The sequence below is a fragment of the Protomyctophum parallelum genome (genome assembly GCF_964188405.1).
Source record: "Protomyctophum parallelum genome assembly, chromosome: 6".
Lineage (NCBI taxonomy): Eukaryota > Metazoa > Chordata > Actinopteri > Myctophiformes > Myctophidae > Protomyctophum > Protomyctophum parallelum.
The window spans coordinates 19851926-19874725 of record NC_139701.1 but is presented as its reverse complement, the minus strand read 5'-3'; the positions used below and the strand labels follow the sequence as shown (position 1 = coordinate 19874725).

Sequence of the window (22800 nt, the reverse complement as noted above, 5' to 3'; positions counted from 1 at the left end):
TTTTCAGCTTCTATCAATGGTAACAGTCCATGGTTGTTTAACAGTAACAAAAACAGTGCAATTTGTCAGTTGGTAACATTTCTTTACATCTTGGTCCTTCTTTACAGTTCATTTCAAGTTTTAGTGGCATTGACATCGGAACAGTCTTAGATAGATGTGTTGACTCCCACAATTTTCAAATGCTTCTGCCTAACAGTCTGTATTTAGGAAGCTCTGGAAATTAATAGAAAATAAAGCAGGATGTCACGTTATCTCCCCACTAAAATGTAGTGCAATCACATCATTAACTCCTACTGGAAACCACATTAATCATAGCCTAGCTAGCTAGCTGCTCATCAGAAATGGAAAATTCCAAAATATATTTATAACATTTCTGTGAACACTATCGTGATTGGTCAAATACCATCGCGGTCTGGCTTGAGAAATGAACACCAGACGAATCGCTTCGAGGCTTCTAATATTAGAAGCCTGTATTCGATGATGCTGCACCAACATGTAAAATATGAAGACGGTATAAAACGCAGCTTGCTCCTTGGGAATAAAAATACACTGTACGAGAGATTCCGTATAAAAAATAAATTCAAAACTATGCAGTAAAACTGTCCTGTTAATGTCTGCAGTATTCAGTGGTTGTGTTAGGGAGGGGATAAGTGAAGAGTGAAAAGTCTAGGATGTACTTGGGAAGGAGTTCCCTCAGTATCTTTTGAGGCAATTTGCACAGGTAATAATGCAAGGTGGCCGTGGTGACGGGCTTGTACCAGCCCTGTCGCTCGGGGAAGTGGACGTGTTGCGGCGCACCGACCCGCTGTAGCACACGTTCAGCATCACCTTCCAGATTCTCATAGGAGCCGATGAAGTCATAGGTCACAGCACAAGGCTGGCACAGGTTGTATATGGGCATCCAGTGCTCGTTCATGCGCTCCACGTCCTCGTCAACCAGGTAACGCGCAAACTCAGCAAAGGTCACGTCGTCTCCGGTCACCGGCACGTCCTTGGCGCGCCCCTTCCGGTAGCGTTTTATGATCTCCACCCCGTACTTCTTCTGGTAGGACTCAATCTCCCCGAACTTGTTCCTGTACGCAGACAGCAGGCGCTCCATGGGCTCGCGCACGAACATGAACTTGAAGTAGTGCTTCAGGCGGAAGCGTATCTCCTCTGGCTTGAGGGAGGACAGGAAGAGCAGGTCACTGCGGTGGTCCATCTTGATGTTGACATCCACGCTCTCCAGGGCTCCATTCAGGACCTTGAGGTAGCGTTGTGACCCATCATGAAAAATGTGTAGACAATTAATTGGCGTACAAATTAATTGGAACATATGAATAAAAAATACATTTCGGTTTGCCTTTTGGGCTTTGTAAACAACTTGCGTTGATCGGTTATTTCCACTATATTGGAAAATGAATGAACATTTTTCAATGGATACATTTATACAGAGGAATGGAAACAAGTATGCAAAGATAAATGTGGCTAGCTCAAATCATGGCAGTCGTGTTATTGTCGACAGACAGACATACTGTACCTTGAGGACACGCTTCCAGTTGGAGCAGGCCACCTTGGGCACGTAGCAGTAGAGGAAGCGGTACTTGTCATTCACCAGGATGTGCTGCAGCAGGGTCTTGCGCTGCGGGGGGCTCAGGGACCACACGCTGTGGGGCATGTTCTTCTGGCTGCACACGGTCCGGATGGTACGGTTGCGGATCTCCTGCAGGATCTGGGTCCAAAAACCAAAGGGGAGAAATGTGTGAGGTATTGTTGGATATTTATGGAGAAAAAAGGTTCTGGTTCAGTGGTTCTCAAACTAGACAACCTACCTCAAAAGGCTCAAACCCTAACCTAACCCTAACCGCAAGCACGAGAGCAGCGCATGTTCCACCGCATGCCGGTCCGTTGGCACCTAATCTGCGTGTACATCCCCTTTCAACCTGGCGTCCCTATATCGAACATGTATTTATTTTATATTGTCATCAAAGATAAGCCAATCTACAAGCATTACAACATAGAATTTATAGACCGGCTATTTTCACTGTACGACCTACGGCTTAACCTATTCTTTGTGGACAGGCTCTATACTTGGTCCACTCCTTGCACCCTCCTCAACACCAAGCCTCTTCATTGAGAATAACCGATCTACAAGCTCACAGCGTGTAATGATGATTTGTGAGCTTGCAGATGGGCTATTTTGGCTGATCGTTCAACCCAGAAGAGGGTTGATGTGGTTAGGTGTTTACATTGACACCAGTTTAACTGGGGAGCTACATAGTCTCTTGCGAAAGCAAATGTTGTTGAGTGTATTTGTTGCAGCGGTGGAATGTAACCAAGTACGTTTATGCAAGTACTGTGTACTTAAAAATACAATTTAGAGGTACTTTACTTGAGTTTCTATTTCATGCTACTTTAAATACTCCAGTATATGTATTTCAAAGGGAAATATTGTACGTTTTTTGTATTAATCATGTCCAACATGCACTTGTTTATCCTGTACCCTCTGTAATAATTAGATGAAATTGGTATCCCAACCTGAATGTATTATTTTCTGTTTAGCTACTATTGAGCTGGACAGACCCCTGCACTAGTCTATAGCAATGATTAGGCTACTATATAATATAGAGCTATTTAACACTTATTGTAACAAAAACAAAACAAATCACTTACACCCCCCTAAAGTCACACAACAGTATATCATTGTTACCAGCTGCAATATTAAAGTGATTTAACCTTCCATTAGCCTAATAATAATAGTGCAATAAATAACACAATAAAGCCTACAGCACATGCATAACATAGGCCTACTCTGAAATAGTCAAATTTCTGTTTAATAATGGCTAAATACTAGATACTTTTTTAAAGGAGCTATATTTCAAGAATCAGGTATTTTTTGCCACTCATACAGGTAAAACTTAAAGTAGTCATGCTACGGTATTGATGCGGCTATACCGTTGTACTTTGACTATAAAGTAAAATTATGAACGCAGGACTTTTACTTTGTAGCCTACTTTCTGTGCTGTGGCATTGTTGCTACTTTTAAGTATAGGCAAAGATCTGTGCATCATTCAGGCCAGCAGTGATTTGCGGTGTACTAGTCAGTGTAGGCTACTGTGGAGCGTAGACCTGACCGAGGCGAGGCGATCGATGGACGCTGCTTTAGTGGCTGCCTACCTGGGACTCTGTGTCCGCGGACGCGTCGTGCGGCCGGGCTTGTCTCATGTAGTCGGACCGTTGTTTGTTTCCGTTGCTCCCGCGGGGCGGAGGTGTCTCCACGCTGTTCAGCATTCCTTTCTCGATCATAAGCAGCAGGCCTCCAGACGCGACGATCACGGCGAACGTCAGCACCGACGGGAGCACGGCAGAGCCGCGGCGAAGGGAGCCGCCGACTGGCCCCCCTACCGCGGCTCTAAAGTTCATAACTGAGCCGCTCCTCGACCCACCGCCACCGGGCCTCTTCATCATCATCATCATCGCCGCGTCCTGCTTTCGAGGAAGCATCTGTTTATTTGTTACGCCAGTTGTTGCTTAGTTTTTGCGGTGTTTTTCCAATGTGAATTCTCAGCGAACAAAAGAATGTGAGTCGGTTATCCTCCACGTAGGCTGCCCATAGTTAAGACTGACTGAGAGAGAGAGGCTACTATGGGGGTCTACAACTCAACGTCTTCACACGAAGCCTGGTTTCCGAAAAAAAAGGCTGATCTACAAAACCAAAACGCGTCACTGACGCTACGCGTTTTGGCATTGTAGCTCGGCTATTCTTTCCGCGACACCGTCGTACGACTGAGCGTAAATTAATCTTAATCTTAAGAGTTGGTCTATAGCCGCTACTGCGGAGTGGTAGTTTTTTTTATCTCGAATCAATCATCCAGCATTAAAATCTATTTAAGTAGGCCTACAGTAACCTCGCGTCACCAGGCTTCCCACCTCGAAGGAAAGGCATACAGGACATTTTGATAAACATTATTAGAAATGTCAGTTTTTACTTTTGATTAGGCTAGGCTTATTCACGGTGGTAACTAAATATGCTATATTTATCCGCGCTATGTGTTTAACGTCTGATTATAGGCCTATGCGCACTAATATCTGCCTACATATTTTTCCATCTGTTGATAAAAACCAGGTTTACTAACATAAACATCAAATTGAATAACACCCTCATCACTGACAAGCTTGATGTAGCCAACCACCTGAACATCTTCTTTACAAACATTGCAACAAAGCTGGTTAGCAAACTGCCCTCCCACTCTGGGCGTTTTGGTGTAGAGCACATCAAAGCCTTCTACAAAAACCTTGGTGTTTGTAAAGATGATTTCAAAATGGCAATGGTAACAACCGAGGAGGTACTTAAAAAACTGAGTGCCCTCCAACCCCACAAGGCCACTGGCCATGACAATATCCCCTCCAAATTTCTCAGAGACTCAGCCTTTTCCATAGCTCCAGTCATCACCCACATAGTTAACCTCTCCATCAAACAGGGACAGGTCCCCCAAGATTTTAAACTGGCCAAAGTAACCCCCTTGTACAAAAAAGGGAGTAAATTAGAACCTGGCAACTACCGCCCTATTTCTATTCTAAGCTCCATCTCGAAAGTGATGGAAAAAATAGTCTATGAACAGGTTGAAAAGTATCTTGCCACTAATAAATTGCTGTATGAGTTCCAATCTGGTTTCAGAACATCCCACTCCACTGACACATGCCTCCTCTATTTGAGCGACCACATCAAACACGAGGTGGACGCTGGAAAATACTGCGGCATGGTCATGCTGGACCTCCAAAAGGCTTTTGACACCGTGAACCACTCCATACTGGTTAACAAGCTTAAAGCTATTGGTTTTGATAGCACATCAGTGAGCTGGATGCAATCCTACCTGGAGGGGAGAGAACAGATGGTGGAGGTGAACGGAACACTGTCCCCTCCCCTCCCAGTGAGCTGTGGCGTCCCACAAGGAAGCATACTAGGGCCTTTACTGTTCCTAATATATGTTAACGACATGACTTCAGCTTGTGACTGCAACTTGTTCCTGTTCGCAGATGACTCAGCACTGCTGGTCTCGGACAGGAACAAACTGCAGGTTGAAAAGACCCTCAGCTCTGAACTCGGTAGAATCTGCACCTGGCTCGCTGATAACAAACTATCCTTACACCTGGGAAAAACTGAATCCATCCTCTTCGGATCAAATAGTAATCTCAGCAAGGCAGATGGCTTCTTGGTTAGAGTGGGTGACAATATTATCACACGAAAAGATCAAATTACCTACCTAGGTTCCATCCTGGAGGCCAATCTTTCCGGTGATAAGATGGCCACCAACGTAATCAAAAAAGTCAATCAAAGAACAAGATTCCTTTACAGGATCTCCTCACTGGTCAGCAAAAACACCTTGAAGACCTTAACAGGAGCCCTCGTACAAGGTTTCTTTGACTATGCATCCACCTCTTGGTACCACAGCACCTCAAAGGCCCTTAAAACAAGGCTCCAGACCTCCCAAAACAAACTGGTCAGGCTCCTTCTTGGCCTCACCCCCCGAACCCACCTCACCCCTGCCCACTTTGACAGGCTGGGATGGCTTAGGGTCGACGACAGAGTACAGCATCTTGCAATGGGTCTGGTCCACAAGATTCGATACACCACCAAGATACCCATGTACCTGTCTAAATACTTCCTTAGTGTAAACGAAGTCCACACCCACAACACCAGAGGGAGTACAACAAACCATGTACAACCCAGATTCGGCACAAACAAGGGACTAAATTCTTTTCGCTCCTATGCCACCAAAATGTGGAACGCCCTACCAACAGTCATTAAGACATGTGAATCCCTTGACTCCTTCAAAACCGCTCTCAAAGGGCACCTACGGATGGCTGCAATTCGAAACTGGCCTCTGTAAAATCTGAATCCCCCCCCCCCCACCCCATTTCCCCTCACTGTATATGTATCTTTTCCCTTTTTGCTTCCTATATGATGAATTCCTGTTCTGTTCTTTAGCTACATAGAAGTGTCTATTTGTATGTCTCTAAATGTTTTGATGAATTGAACAATGTGGACCCTGTTGTAAACAAGTGTAATGCTTAATTGGGTCGTCCACTCACAGTTAACAGTCTTTGTATTGAGTTTGTGCTTAAAATGTACTGTAAATTCTACAAACTGTTAATAAATATTTCAATCAATCAATCAATCAATCAAAATACTTTAAATATTTTGGGGAGAAAGGCGGAAAGCCCAAAAGAGTAGGTCTACTGTTTAATACAAATACAACGCTAAAATGTATTATTTTGGGGGGAAAGCACAAAAGAGTTTAATACAAATACAATGCTAAAAGGATTGAACCCAAGAAAACACTTATGGCTTGTTTCCATCGTGTCCTGATGTGGAATGATAGTATTTAACAACAATTCGTTTATTTATTTTTTTATGTTCATAAACGTAGGCTAATTCCAAGAGAAAAGGAGCAAACCCAGGAAATTAATAGATTAAAACAAATTGGGTTTGTGAATGAAGAATATTACTCCAGTATGATGAAGTTGATAAGGGATACAAGAGCACCATCTTCTGGATGAATATTGTAAGACCAGATACAGCAGTGGACCATACTTTCACTAATCCACTACATCTCAAGAAACTTTTTACTACAGTATCTGTGCCAGCCAGGGACCCTCATAAGAGATTTGTGTTTAAATATTTTAATTTATTCACAATTTATCACAATTCTTCAAGATGTTTTGAAAATAGCAGATTCACACACTTTACTTTTGAGGGTGCTAGCCCACAAACATTGCCATTGACAATGAATGGCCAGCTTTGCCTTTGAGTGTTTGTGTATGAATGAATGAATTAATCTTTATTTTCGTGTCTTGTTGTTAAGACCCACCCCTTACGGGATTATAAGACACCAACAACATAAATAAACAATATCACGTTCACTTCCCACACAAACATTGCATAAACACAAACATTGAAGATGAAGGTGGGGACGCAAATTCTGATTGTCCCCACGTCTCAATATTTGCCATTGACAAGGGCAAGGCGCAGTTGGAGGAAACATCGACTCACTGGCCTTGGAACGTCTCGGGATCCCCCAGGAGGAAGTCACTAATGTTGCTCTGGAGGGAAGTCTGGAACCCTCTGGTGGAGCTGTTTCCCCTGCGACCCAACTAATATTCTGCTAACCTATCACATAAATTCACAGGAGAAATTAGGTCATATGAGCCTCAAACAAATATGACGTACATTTTGTCCCTACACGTCTCAATATTTGCCATTGACGATGAAAGGAGAAATTAGGTCAAATGTCTGTCAAATATGATGTAAATTTGTGGCAGCACAAACATTAAATGCCATGAATGGAAAATTTACATAACCGGGAGATATTAGGCTTTTGGTCATCAGGCTCTGAGCCTCTACTGCTACATCGCTGGGCTGGTTACAGTTACATATACCTGTACATACTTGCATGTGCGTGCGTGAGGTGGTTGGTGAGTCTTCTGGCGAAAGTCTCCCTGAGCTCGCTGAACAGATGCTGCTGTTTCACAGCCATCAGTTTGTCATGGCCTTGGGGGAGGAGAAAGCAGTGTGGTGATATGACTTTAAAACAATATCAGCATTTATTTCAAATTGTTTAAGACCTGAGGCCGATTCTACAAATGCATTCTAACAGTAGTTCTCACACTTGTTTGTGCCAAGGAGTCCCACATTTATGCAGAGCAAATCGGCTAACTAATCACTTTGCTCATGAGATGATGTATAATGATAAGAGCGCCCCTCACTTCACACGGGTGTGATTTTACTTTTAACAAACCTTCCCTTTTTGGGGTTCCCTGGCTAGAAACATATTCAGATGGGGGTCCGTGGCCGCTGTTCATCGGAATGACGGGGTTTAAGCCCTTTTCGATAGACCCCGCCATTTCGACTAGACTTTTTCGGAGTGGTGGCACTGGCGGGTGTTCGAAATGGGGGTGTTTTGAAGTGGCAGGGCTTCGGAATGCCTGTCTGTTCCTGGTCTGTCCCCATATCTCCCACAGCCAACAAGAGAGAATTCCCTTTTAGGCTAGTGGATAAGATGTTTGCTTTCCACATGGGAGACACTGGAACCCTGGCTTTACATACAAATTACATATAAATAGCCTAATATATATTGTAATATATTTATATATACTTTGGACAATTGTCAAACAGAACAAAACACTGTAAGACTGTAAAAAAAGTAAGGGGGGCCCACATTTATATCGGCCACATGACGTCTTACTTCTTCAGTGCCCTAAACAAACATTAAAGTCCATAGACTTGGCTGGCAAACAATTAACGTCATGAGTGCTCTAAAACATTCCGACTCTAAAGTGCTCTAAACAAATCTTAAAGTCCATAGTCTTGGCTGGCTCTAAAGTGCTCTAAACAAACATAAAAAATCCCATAGACTTGGCTGCCATATGATGTAATCTCCAAAAGCCATGCATTGGAGGGGAAAGCGCCCCTCAAAAATAGGTTATTTATTTCCGGTAAACCAAAGATGTGGTCTACCTCCCTTTGTCTGCTGACTCTCCTCATCCCATTCCACAAGATGAGTCTCCCTCTCTGATCAAGCCCTGCCCACAAAACCGTGGGAGTTTGTGCTGACATTAACTGTCGTCTCACAACAGTGAGCATTTCCACATTCGTATCATATACAGAGCACAGGTCCTTGAAGTGCTTTTGCTTCTTCAGATTCAGACGATAGCGCAGTCTACCAGGCTGCGTCTATATGTATCGGATGGCTGCCAAGCAGGCTGTGGCCCTTGTGGAGGACAGGCAAAGGATGAGCCTCTGTGTTGAACACCCAGTTCTCCAACGGCAACAGGTCATCATTGGAGAACAACAGGTACAGATACTTGAGTGTCTCAGCCAGAAAGAAGCTCTGCTGCACATCGTCGTGGGTAGGGTTGGAAGAGTAGACATTTGTCAGCCCAGAGAAACCTCCATTAACCCTGCAGTACTTATCTATAGCCTGTGCAGCCTCCCAGCCCCACTGGCGGTACTTGGGGTCATGGGTTAACCTCCACATGTAAAAGTATGTCTCTATGACCTCTGGACGCAGGATGTAGCTTCTCATCAAACCGCTGTCAGCGGGCCGTGTGGCCCATAGGTCAGGAGCAAAGGTCTCTGGACCCAACTTTAACGCTGTCCTGTCATAGGACTCATGGCAGGTCTGTGCAATCTCGGCTCCCAGCTGGAGGTAGTGTTCTTCCTTGTTATTTGGCGAACCTTTGGCTCCCATGGCAAACATCCCCCCAGCAAAACAAGTCAGGTGGCCCATTTTCCTCTGAAGGTTACCGTATTCCCAGTCTCCGATGAAGGTCAGCCCACCAGTGGATTTACGGATCAGATTACGCTCTATAGCCTCGATGGCGTCATCATACATCTTGCGTGCCTCTCTGTCAGTCTTGTTGGACATGAGCCACGACTTCAGCAGGTACTCGTAGAAGCTGTCCCCAAGACCTCCCACTGAGGTTTGGTGTTGTCCCCAATGGCCTGTGTGAGGATTCACAAAGTTTCGATATAGTCCGTTAGGGTGGTCCATTTTGTCTAGCAGTTTACGGATGTGCATTACCTTCTGAGAGTAGACAGGGTTCCCAGTTATGTATGTGAGATGAACAAACTCGAGGTGAAGGGTCCCGATTTCAGCCAAAATACTGCCTGATGCCCAAGACCAGCCATAACTTGCACCACTTTTTAGGTTGACCACGCCATGAGGAATGCCTGTAGGGGTGTTGAAGGCAGGAAGCAATTTATCAGCCAACTGCACCACCTTCAGTTTGAATATATCTTGTCCAGAAAGGTAGTAGGCAGACAGCAGTCCTCCTACTAAACGGATGTTGGCCTCAAAGAGAGAGACGTCAGCATTCACGTCAAAGTCCAGGTTCTGTTCAACCCACTGCTGTCCAATCTTGAACTCCTCATGAAGGCCCATGATGTAGAGGGTGCCTAAAGAATCCACTATGGTCACACCCAGCTTGGCATTGCCAAACAAGTGGTCATCAATACCTCTCTTTGCCAGTGGCCTCAGTTCATTATGACCCCAGGCATAGACTTTGTAGCTGTGCCACGCATGCATCATCATCTCTCTGATCTTGTCCTGTTTGTCCTCCGTGTCAATTTCCGGTTCCTCTACGTCTCTGATCTTGTCCTGTTTGTATTCCACATTGTGTTCCGGTTCCTCTCCATCTCTGCTCATGTCCTGTTTGTCTTTCACATTGGGTTCGACCGGCTCTCTGTCTTTCATCTCATCCTGACTCTGTTTGTCCTTCACATTGGGTTCGACCGGCTCTCTGTCTTTCATCTCATCCTGACTCTGTTTGTCCTCCACATCGTGTTCCAGGGTCTCTCCCTGGTAGGGGTCTGGGATCCCTACCACCTTCTTGGGCAGGAATGAGAAGACTCCAAAGCACATGGTGAAGGCAACGAGGATGAGGATGATTAACCTCTTGGAGAGCCTCTGTGTGGCCCTGCGATGGAGGAAGGATGAGGCGCGTGAAGAAAACGTGGGGACCCTGCGGTCATAGAGTGGAAGAAGGTAAGTCTTTGCCATGGTTTCACTGTGGAGGTAATACTTGGAAGTAAGCTAAGGCAAACTAAGCTCAGGCAACAGAATAAGTACCCAGAGGCATGGCGTATCTTAGTTTACACCTCTCAGCCAATCATACTGTATGTGATGTCGGGACATAATTACCATATATGGCTATAGGGCCTCAACCAGTAACGGTCTCAGCCGACGGTCCTTCGGGCTATGAGATCGAGGACTGTCTCGTCATGCAGAGTGAGGCAGAGAGAGAGAGAGAGGCCAGTGCAGTGGCACGTTTATATTATTGCATTATTTATTTCTTACCTCAAATGTTTTCAGATGGGTCTATATTGGGCGATACAGATTTGCTTGGAAGGAACTACCAACTCCAAACAGTCCCAAAGACACAATGCCAGCACTATTTGACATCATTGATTCCGGGCCGGGGGAGCTAGCTTTTAACTTTTTACAGGGACCAGTTTCGAATTGCAGCTGTCTGTAAGAGACACTCCTTTTAAGACTGTTCCACATTTTTGTGGCATAGCAGGAGCATGCATTTAACCCCTTGTTTGAGCCAAATCTGGGTTGAAAGTGATTAGTGGAGCTCCCTCTGGTGTTGTGGTTGTGGACCTCATTGATGTTAGTGAAGTAGTTTCAGGTACATGGGTGTCTTTGTGATGTAGCGATGCCAGCACTATTTGACCCCACTGATTCTGAAAACCATTTTTTGCAAGCTGTAATAAGCTGTAAAAATCCTATAGTACTTCCTCCGGTTCCATCACTCACTTCATATTCCAACTCCCTGTCAGAACATCACATCCATTCAATTCATTCACTGTTGTGCACAATGCCACCAGAAGATGGCACCAGATATTCTGTTTTCAACGGGCTCTCAGTGAAAATATAGATTTTCGCCTCAGAAATGTCACTGTTGATTCATTGATAGCATGATTTATGCTCTGGCTCGTGTCCTCAACATTAATATAATTCCCAGGCAATTGCAAATAATAGGGCACTGACTGATAGAACATCTCCAGGGTCCTGTTACACTCCCTGAAAGACCTCAGCTTACTCAGAAAGAACAATCTACTCTGGCCCTTGCCATAGAGGGCATCAGAGTTGTCAGTCCAGTCCAATTGCTTGTTCAGGAACTTTGTTATCCACGATCTCCACTACCTCTCTGTGAATGACGTTAAGGACCGGTGGAACCCTGATGCTTGTACGATAGTCCACAACCACAACCATCCACCTAACGATGCACGTTGAGTGAACATCTCACTGGGACCTCTCCTTCAAGACAATTGAGGAACATGTAATCTCATTGATCCCCTCACACATGCAGTGCTTGCTGAGCTGTACCGGGTAGACCCCCCTCCACCCACCCACTCACACACATACCTCCCTGGTATAGACCGATTCAGAAACGGGTCTCATGGTCGCAGGCAACGTATTTCCTGTAGGCGGAGCCGACATAGCTGCGGTTTAAACTCACACCTCTTCTACTACAGTGAACTGTAGAGTGAGTGTGACTGATGTTAGTATGCCTCAAACGTTACTCTTTTACATGCTTTTTACTAACTAACACTAACAAAAGATGCCCAGAACATCGGGATGAATCTGTGTAGTTTATGGCTGCTCCAACAGTAGTGGCAACATAAAAAATAAATAAAAACGAAATGTCAAAATATCCACCGCGGTGGCTGAGACCAGAGCCATAGGCTATAGTAATGGTTGAGACAAAGCTGTGGAAGGTCCTGAAAGGTACATAACGTCAGTCTTACCCAATACCCAATCTTTATGTTTTATGAACACAAGGCTGCTGTACTTTATACCTCATACTAAGCAGAAAGATTGTGTAATGGTTAAGACTGACGTTATGTACCTTTTACACAGGTTCATCCTTCATGTTCTGGGCATCTTTGTAATGTTAGTGTTAGTAAAAAGCAGGTAAAAGAGTAATGTTTGAGGCAGTCACTCTACAGTTCACTGTAGTAGAAGAGGTGTGAGTTTAAACCGCAGACATAATTATTTTGTTCTTTATCCTATATTCCTGCACACCGGTACAATACTGCAGGTAATCCTTTTCTTTAAGATGTTGAGGGTTAAATGGCCTTTAGATGTTTTTTTGGATACCATGTGATTATGCATTGTTGTGTCATATTTTGCCTTGCATCTGCTACTGTGCATGTGCAACTATCAGCAGATTGTAAAGGAAGAGAGATGGCTCACTCCTCCATTGCTTAGTTACATTTAGCACTGGAAAAAATATGGTCAAGTGGAAAAACACCCACAATTAATTGAAAAAAACTCAAGCAATTACTTGCCGATTCAATTACGATTAATACATCAGTTGCCAACTAATTGAATAATCGATTCGATTACGATTAATCATTGCAGCCTTACTGATAACTTGTCTTTAACCTAAACAGCTGATGTGAGCCAAAGATAATTTGTCCACAATGGAAATAAGCTCTCAAGCTTTATTGTGTTTTATCCGTTTCACATATATTTATATGTTCATGACATGTATAGGCATCTTGTCAATCCAAGCATCAAATCAATCAGTCAGTGGCAGTGCTTAGTATTATTTAGTTACTTCTGAAATTGTAAGTCGTTAGTTTTGTGCCCTGAAATGATGGTATTTTGTCCTCACACATATTGGGTTTTGTAAGGTGAATTGAAACATGCCTCATCATCCCACAGCACTCATCAGTGAGTAGATTGATTGCATTAATTTTGAAAGAAAAAAACAAACTAAAGCATATTGCACCATTTTGCAGGAGTGAAGGAAGCAATGAACTTGGTGTGTTAAGAAGGCATATTATAGAGGCAGTTGAAATGTGTGTGTGTGTGTGTGTGTGTGTGTGTGTGTGTGTGTGTGTGTGTGTGTGTGTGTGTGTGTGTGTGTGTGTGTGTGTGTGTGTGTGTGTGTGTGTGTGTGTGTGTGTGTGTGTGCGTGTGCGTGTGTGTGTGTCGCTTAGGTATGAGCCACACCCTATGGCCACACCCAACACACAAACAGTGGTGGAAAAACTACTAAAAGTTTTTACTTAACTAAAAGTATCAATACCACCACTGGAGAGACAGGCACACACACACACACACACACACACACACACACACACACAAACACACACACTTTATTTGCTATTTGTAGTCTTTGAATTTCTTATAGATTTATTTAATTAAAGTTAGTTAATCTTTTTAATCATTACTATTATTTAAAGAAAATACATATATTTAACTCCTTGAAACCCGAGAACGAGACAGGTAGCCGTGCCCGAGAGAACGAGATTTGATTAATTTACAACCCCTAGAAACTGGACTGAGACCCAAAAATGGGTCCCGAGACCTAACCCATTCCTTGGGAAACACTGCATACTAAAATTATCTTTGAGGAGTGTAGGGGGGATTCACTACGCCATAGAGGGAGCCCCCTGTGACATGCATGGTGATTGCATCTCCTAATCTATTTTGGGCGGGAACCCCTTTTTCGTGTTTTAAACATGTTATAATTTAGCTATTGAAAAATAGCAGATCTACAAGCTCATAGCGTGCCACCGAGTGTCGCGCTATGAACTTGTAGGTCTGCTATTTTTGAAAAATCTTTAAAATGTGCCTCAAATCTTTCAGAAAATTGTCATGATTGTCAGGCCTGAATGGGCTAATCTACATGACATTCATGCTGGTGATGAAAGCTTGACAGCCTTTCTATTTCTGATTGGATTCATACATCTTTATGTTGCTATCGGGTTGGCATTTCATCTGTCTCTAAATAATATGCCTTCTTAACCCGGGTTTTATGCATCATCAACTTAGTTTTATGTCTGCAATGTACAGTATGTTTTGTCAGCACCGGTTTCCAGCAGTGTTCCAATTGTAATTTTGTCACATTTCGGCCCGTTACTGACATAGGTTACTGAACATTGAACAAACACTCTGATTACCATCAGAATGACATTGTGATTGTGGCATTGTGATGCTTGTATACATTTTTCTCTCTTTTACAAATTGGCCCACAATAGGGATGACAGGGCTAACATGGTTTTAAATTGAGATATTATGAAACATACAATTACATACGTACAGTATCAGGTATCATGTTTTCTCCCACGCATATCCCTAGATGTATTGGAGAGTCTTCCAGCCTGTCCCTGAACTCTCCTCTATAGGGGTTTACTTTGGACTGCTCAGACCTTTGTACTTAAATGTAGCTCTAGCAGATCACACAATAGGCCAATTTACTCCATGTTACACTATATATACTTGTGTAAGAAGCTCTTACAGACAACACAATGATCGTGGCTTATGACAACTTCTTTGACTGTGCCCCACTCATGCCAGCCCAAGGTGATGTCTTCCTTCCTCAGAGTACTATAGACGAATAACAGTTCGACCCCTTATCCCATTATCCATCATTTATACATTATGGATAATTAGTGTGGACTCAAACTGAAAAGGAGACGGGGTCTCCAGGGAATGTGGTTTAGAGTGGCGCACGGTGTGGGGGTGTGTCCCGGTCAGAGGACACGGAAATAATACAGAAAAAGAATAATCCCAGATGACGGTATTTATTACAGCTGTGGTCTGAAACATACAACATAAATGCATCTCACTAAATATGTAAAACAATAAATCACAACAAATTGGCACTACACACAATTAGGTCATGGCAGTGTGGCCTTTCTAACACAAACTGTCATTCGTCTATACTAGTACTTTATTATACATACTATACGCAGTCGAACAACATGAGGTAGAGCTGCTATTAGGTGAGCAATTTCCCTGTGCAGAGCTCTTTGGTTGTTAGTTTAGCCAACCATATGTGCCATTTTTGTTATGTAATCATGTCATTTGAAGTGTGCGCATGTGAAGGTGATGTGCGCAAGCAGTTTGATCTGTTTACACGTGCATTTCCCTCTTCCAAACTGTAGAGCGTCACACGTTTTGAGGGAAACCATCTGTGTCCACAGATTCAAACTGTGAAGAAAATTAAATCCAACTTCCAAGATGAGTGATTATGGTAGAAAGCTAGAAACGGGGAATTGAGATACATAAAGAATTAACAAAATCTCAAAAGTTGATTACAAAACAAATGCTGACTCCGGGAGGTAGAAAAGATTATAATAACCAATTAGAATCAGATGTGAAATAGAGTAAAGTTGGAATATATATAAGTACTTAGTGCTGCTGCCCATGGCCTTGTTGGTGATTAGAGAAAATGTTGGTTGATTAAATTATTTTCTCTTCCACAGTGGAAAGGGGTGACTCTGTGTTTCTCTGACAAATTCCCTAACACAAACATTGATATATTGTATTATATATAGGAACCAGCTCAGTGGCTTTGTGGTTAGAGTGTCCGCCCTGAGACTGGGAGGTCGGGGTTCAATCCCCAGCCGGGTCATACCAAAGACTCGGGTCATACCAAAGACTCTAAAAATAGGAGATAGGTTACCTGCCCTATGGGCCTCATGGCTCGGCAAGGCTACTTACTTACTTACTATTACTAGTCCTTACCCGTTGTGAGATATTTGGCCCCCCTTGTGGCCGTGAAGGGTACTGCTAGCCTGGTTAATAAACCAGACCGAATCAGCCGCAAAACAAAATTGCCTACCGGCGGATTTCGGTCTGGAGAGGCTCAATTGTACGCCCATTTTCTACACACGAGAACGTGTGCGCCCAATAGGGACACGGTATGCAATATGGGCGGGCTTTGGTACAGTGACGTTCAATGCTTGAGACCTTTGACTGACAGTAGCTCTGACCAATTGCGTCAAAGAGAAAATGTTTCCCTGGAAATGAAATCCAAGCTGAGCCTCCCCAGACTAATATCCCGCGGATCCGTGCGATATTAGTCTGGTTTATTAACCAGGCTAGGGTACTGCGCCCGGGTGCGTTTGTAATTGACTAATAAATAAATTAATAATCATTAATGTGTCAAATCGAAAAAAGGGCTTCGTTACGCCCTCCATATGCATATGGTCAATGCCTGTGTGAAAAGTGGGAGTGATTGGTGCAGGCAGTAAAGAGTTACGGCACTGTTTCTGACAGACACACGGACACACATACACACACACACACACACACACAGACACACACTCAGACATTCGGTTAATTATAGTATGATATGATATATAGGCCTACTAGGGAGTGTCACCGGTCATGTTTTTTGCACTATTCCAGGAACTCTGCACTTTATATTTATAATTTCTGCACGGTGTTGTTCTTGTGTTGTTGTCATTTTTTCGTTATATGTGAAAAAAGGAAAAGAAATGCACACATGTCAATGTCAAAGCAAATTCCTATGTGTTTTACACAATGGCAAATAAAGGTATCTGAATCTGAATCTGAATCTGAATCTGAATCTGGACTAGTCTTTCAATTCTCAACTCTCAGTAACGTGTGTGTGTGTGTGTGTGTGTGTGTGTCTATTCTAAGCTCACAATCACAAGTGTATGTCTACTGTACATGTGCAGTAGACAACATACACATGTGATGTTATGATGCTCAATACACACAGTATGTATTGAGGTCATTCGAGCCTATATGAATGAATAGTTTAGTTTATTTCGATCTTACAGAGGGAGACATTTCACAAAACAGTTTACTTTTTCTTTTGTGATCAAAAAGGCATAGGCAGAAGCTTAAAGCTTATAAGTGCCTATCCTTAGCTCAACTTGCTCCAACATGCTGTTGAAGACATGCATAACAATCAACACAAAAAAAACAAAAAAAAACAAAAAAAAACAAATGACATTTATAGAAGAATAGAAAATTAAACAAACCAAAAGCAAAAACAGAAAATAAAAACAGACAACGACAAAGACAAAAGAAAAAAAGACAGGAAAAGAAAGACAAGAACAGACAAAGCCAAATGTTATACTAAGTCCAACTCTACATGGCATAAACATAGCTCAGCTCCCTACTCATTCCAGGTTATATCCATGCAATAATTCCTGTTTGAGCCTCTTTTTAAATTGTTTAAGGTTGTTGCTTTGCTTAATTGTCTCAGACAAGCTATTCCACAGCTTAACCCCATGGACAGAAACACACATGCTCTTTAAGGTTGTTTCAACACTTAATTGTTTGAAGTTTAGTTCCCCTCTCAGCTCATACCTCCCATCCCTATCCCTAAACCTTTTTTGGATATTTCCAGGAAGCAGATTATGTCTAGCTTTAAATAATAATTGTGCTGTTTTAAAATCAACTAAATCAAAAAACTTTAATGTTTGTGAATTTAGAAACAGTGGATTTGTGTGTTCATAGTAATTTACTTTATTTACTATTCGTATTGCTTTTTTCTGCAGTAAATATATTGGCTGAAGGTTGCTTTTGTAAGTGTTACCCCACACTTCCACACAGTAGGTGAGATATGGTGTTATAAGGGTGCAATAGAGGGTGTATAGTGATTTAGACTCAAGGACATTTCTTGTTTTGCCCATGACACCAATATTTCTCGCTAATTTAGACCGGATATAATTTATGTGGGGTTTCCAAGAGAACTTATGATCTATTATTACTCCTAAAAACAGATTATCAAAAACTCTTTCTAGTATGATATTATCAATTTTGACCTCAATGTTTGTGTTCATCAGTGTTTTTTGTTTACCAAAGACCATATATTTAGTTTTTTTCAGGTTAAGTGATAATTTATTTTGATCAAACCATACCTTTAACTTGTCCAATTCAATTTTTACCACCTCCAGCAGCTGCTGAATGTCTTTTCCAGAGCAAAATATATTGGTGTCATCGGCAAAGATAACAAATTTCATGATACTGGATGTCTTACATATATCATTAATATATAATATGAATAATTTCGGTCCTAGTATTGAGCCCTGCGGCACTCCGCACGATATATATACGATATATAACACGCATAAACGCAGACATTGTAATGTTGAGATATAACAGGCGACAGATTTGGATGATTACTTGTCAACCAGCATTGGACATACATGACAATGTATGTGAAGAACAGGGAGATCATACATCATCGCCAAGTAGAGCCCACACTCTTTCTTCAGGAATACCATTTTCTAGTAGTATATAATCATATACTTTTACTATTTTCTAGTAGTATTAATTATATAATTATTTTTTGTTTCTTTCCTCATCAATCCCCATCCCCATCAATCAGAGCAAATCTTGTGTAAACGCTATCAGTAGGCAACGGAAGTAACTCCCTGCATTGTTTCCACACATTATTTTTTAGGGGCACTAGCCCCTCCTATATCCAGCTTTTAGTGTGTGTGCACAAACTTTGTCCTACACAAACATTAAATTCCCATTGACAATTAATGGAGAATTTTACGTCTATACGTAATTGTGATTGGCCGGAATGAGATGATGTATGATTATGTACGATGATAAGAGCGCCCCTCACTTCACACAGGTATATATATTTTTCATAATACATTTTACATTTGGGAACCTCAAAACCAATTTGCGCACCATAGGATAATTTTAGCCACTTGCTTCATATCCTGACCCAAACTTTCTCCTCAAAGTACAGAACATTTTGTTTTTTCAACATTGAACTAGCATAAGTAATAATAAAATAATAACAGTGGAAGAATATTTCAACACTGAACTATGAGTTGCTTTGACTGGATTCCTTGTATTCAGTAATCAGTAGGTCCATGAATGTCTCGTGACAGAATAATGACAGTCATGTAATATTGGTGAATATTACCAAATTACACCATAATTTGAGGTGGTTCCAAGCGCATGACTCATATGGAGATATATCAACAGTTGAGATTCAAAGCAGATTATCTAGTGGAAATAATTGTATTGTAATTTTCTCAATATTGGACCGTGGGTGAATGACTTTTTAACCTATAATATCACCCAATTATACCTCGTTTTATGTAACATGAGCTCTACCCCATAGCTCCTGTTACCCTGATGCGGATCCTGATGGAATAATCTTTATGAGTTAACAAAGCAGAATATAAAGGGAGCATTCTATTATAAAGATGTGCCATTAGTCAAATTACTCTCATCACAGTTGGTTGAACTGTTCTGTGATGGCTGGGGCTTTTCCATTGCATTCACTGGATGCAAGAAGGAAGGTGGGTCCTTTTTGCAGATTTGTGCCGGATGTGGGTGTGTTTGTGTGAGCTACAAATCGCTGTGTTCTGTGATGAGTCTACTTCTTTAGAAATACAATAATCTCAGAGAGTTTATGTTATGTAAAAAGGAATTGATGTCTCCAACCATTTTAAGATGCCAGTTGGTACCTGACGCCATGGTCAAAATAGATCAAAATAACGAATGGTGAAACATCCCGGATTTAAATATTTTTACCTTTGTTGGTTGGTTTGGCTTTTGTGTGTACAACAGACACTGTTTTTATGTTGCTGATTCAGTATACACATAGTGTAGAGTGTTTGTTTGTTTGTTTGATGTGTTTGTTGACAATGTTTACATGTACAGAAAATGGACGTAATTATACATCACTATCAAAAGGATATATGCAAGAAAGCCAACGGCTTATTTACATTGCAGTCCCTTAGTTAAAAATGAAAATAACAATAAATGCGTGTGAGTGTGTCCAGTGTTTTAGGAATGAGTAATTATTATATAATAATTATTAATATAATATTTCTTCTTTGTGTGTGCGCGTATGTGTGCGTGTGCCTGTATGCATATGTGTAGTGTCCACAAGAGACATGGGTACATAACACAAGTCAGGAGGATATGCAATAGTAAAAGGATATAACATTCAATGTACAATAATTTCAAGTAATAGTAAAAAAACTAAAAAAAACTAACCATTTACAAGTAAAAAGACTGGGGCACTTGAAGCAGAAGATTTAGGTTAGGTTGTATCCTGCTTAGCCACTGGTAGGGGTTTAGTTTGAGTTTAAGTTAGGTCCAGCTGCTAATCAGCCATATATCTTCAGGGAGGACTTAAAAGTGATAGTGGAGCTGGTAGTTCTTTTTTTTTTTTTTACCATATTTCTTTTGGCTTTTTCTGCCTTTATTGATAGGTTGAAAGTAGACAGGAAATGGGGAGATAGATGGGGGGAAGACACGTGGAGGAGGCCGTCGGGATCAGGAATCGAACCCGCGGTATGCCGTCAGGCTGGCCCAGCAGCCTAGGTGCCGGAGCTGGTAGTTTTAAGCTTTTGGGTAACTCATTTCACCTTACAGCTGCCGAGTATAAAAATGAGTTTTTCCCCATACAGCTACTGAAATTGACAGGTACAAGGTCTGTAGTACTCCGTCTTGTGAAAGGATTATGAACGTTGCTAACTTTAGAAAAATCACACCTGTGTGAACTGAGTAGTATACTCCACTGTGCTCTGTACTGTATTGTAGTGTACTGTGCAGGTCCCTGGAACATCCAGACCACCACGAACGTGCCCAGGGTGCCGACCCGGTTCCGGCGAGCCGCCCTGCGTCCGAAACGGTCGAGAAATGACGGAGTTACCATGTGGGGTTCCCCGGAACATCAAGACCCCCAGGAACACGCCCAGGGGGCCGGTCCGGTTCCGGCGAGCTGCCACACGTCCGAAACGGTCGAGAAATGACAGAGTTACCATGTGGGGGTCCTCGAGGGGTCCGTGTGGGGGTCCCCGGAACATCCAGAGCCCCAGCAACGGCCCAGGGCTCGTATACTGTAGTATACTCTGTGCCACTTTACTCTGTGCTGTAGTAGCTGTACTGTACTGGCCAATTTACAGGTGTTGCAGTAGGGTTATCCTAAAACTCCATCCCAGAACACATCTTCTCCCTGCTCATTTTGATAGCCTAAAATGGCTCAGGGTAGACAAAAGAGTTTCATTAATAAAACTGTGTCCACACTCCGAGTCCACAGGATACAAACCAAGGACACCCCCCGTCAAAGGCCTTTTGAAGGTCCATGACCATGCCACAATAATTTCCCCCATCAATTTCAGTCCTGATCAGATCTGTCAAGTATAGCAGACGCCAGACAGGTATCTGATCTGATCTGTCAAGTATAGCAGACAGGTACGAATCTGATCAGATCTGTCAAGTATAGCAGACAGGTATGTATCTGATCAGATCTGTCAAGTATAGCAGACAGGTATCGGTGGAGTGGGATTGGAAACTGGTCGTTAGTTCCCAGGATCCAGTTTGCTACCTTTTTTATAAAGTGGGGTTACTCACTGTGGAAAATAGCCCTGTTTGATTGATTTATAATAAAAGTGCTGCGGGGTAATGACTTCAGCTGCGTCCTTTAAGAATTTGGCAGGGATATTGTCCTGTCCCGTGGCTTTAGAGGAGTTTAGGGCCTTGAGGTTTTTTTAGTACTGTTTCTTGTAGAGGCCTGTGTAGTGCTGACACAAAGATTGCAGTGCTAAGTGACATCTGACAAAATAAACGGAAAGATGAGTGTGGGAGGATGAGAATTAGAGGGGAAGAGAAAAAGTCTAATGAGGGAGAGATTAGGGTGTGGATGATTATGACAACTGGCTGGAGTTTCCATTTATTCTTAATTTCTTATTGCACTCCACTCGCTATTACCCACGGTGCTGCCATTTGAAACCGAGACAACAGAGTGTGTGTGTGTGTGTGTGTGTGTGTGTGTGTGTGTGTGACTGTGTTTGTGTGTGCGTGTGCATGCGTGTGTGCGTGCGTGTGCATGCGTGTGTGCGTGCGTGTGTGTGTGTGCGCGCACGATCATAGATGTGTCATAGACAACTGACGTTATAAGTAGTAACAAGACTTCTACGTGATGTGACTGATGTCACAAGCCGGTCACATGAAGTCCATCCACAAGAGCCTTGTTTGCTATTCCGACCACAAGGACACAATGCTCAGCCAGCTTCTCACCACACAAACTTTGTATACCGCTGCCGGAGAATCAAACTGCGGTGTTGTGTTGTATAGTCTCACTCACACAATGATGAAGCCATAAGTCAAGTACGGTAATATAGGGGACAGTAGAACATTAGTAGGCTACTGACTGTATGTTCTCAACAGGGTTTATTGGAAGTAATATGTCTATGAGCGTGTGCCAAGGGGCCGACAACAACTATCAACCCAATCCAACGCTATGATGCAAATTTGTCACACATTCTGTATCCCAAAGCTCCATGGCTGCTCACAATCATATCAGCCCAATATCTCTTGAAAATTATGTTCTCCAGCTTCTGTGTTACACGTTCTAATTCTGCCTCATTTGACTGATGTCTGCTCATAACAAAAAGGTACATCTGTACTTTTATGAATGGGCCAATAACCTTTCAAGCTATAATAACACAACTGGGAGAGGATAGCTTATTCATTCTTCTGGTGTCCACACAGGATA

General features: G+C 42.5%; 3 protein-coding genes across 3 annotated transcripts in view; 1 reads left to right on the top strand and 2 right to left on the bottom strand.

Annotated features, from left to right (window-relative positions):
* Window positions 1-100, top strand: part of cep135 (centrosomal protein 135) — a 30522-nt gene extending 30422 nt beyond the window's left edge. The window contains exon 26 of the mRNA XM_083767101.1: window positions 1-100. This exon is cut by the window's left edge and continues 34 nt beyond it. The gene's annotated coding sequence lies outside the window, so the exon portion shown is untranslated.
* The window catches only part of chst14 (carbohydrate (N-acetylgalactosamine 4-0) sulfotransferase 14), a 3676-nt gene extending 20 nt beyond the window's left edge, over window positions 1-3656 (bottom strand). Inside the window, exons 1-3 of the mRNA XM_083767103.1 lie at window positions 3157-3656; window positions 1520-1711; window positions 1-1243 (exon numbers count right to left, since the gene is read on the bottom strand). The exon at window positions 1-1243 is cut by the window's left edge and continues 20 nt beyond it. Of these exons, the coding sequence (XP_083623229.1) occupies window positions 608-1243; window positions 1520-1711; window positions 3157-3483 (1155 nt within the window). The 5' untranslated portion in view covers window positions 3484-3656 and the 3' untranslated portion in view covers window positions 1-607. The remainder of the gene's footprint in view (window positions 1244-1519; window positions 1712-3156) is intronic.
* A 5043-nt stretch (window positions 3657-8699) lies between these two features.
* On the bottom strand, window positions 8700-10541 carry LOC310859897 (mannosyl-oligosaccharide 1,2-alpha-mannosidase IA-like; the record flags this gene model as incomplete). Its single annotated transcript, XM_083766663.1, has 1 exon — window positions 8700-10541. The coding sequence occupies one exon, from the start codon at window positions 10539-10541 to the stop codon at window positions 8700-8702; it is 1842 nt and encodes a 613-aa protein (XP_083622789.1).
* Between the last annotated feature and the right edge of the window lie 12259 nt (window positions 10542-22800).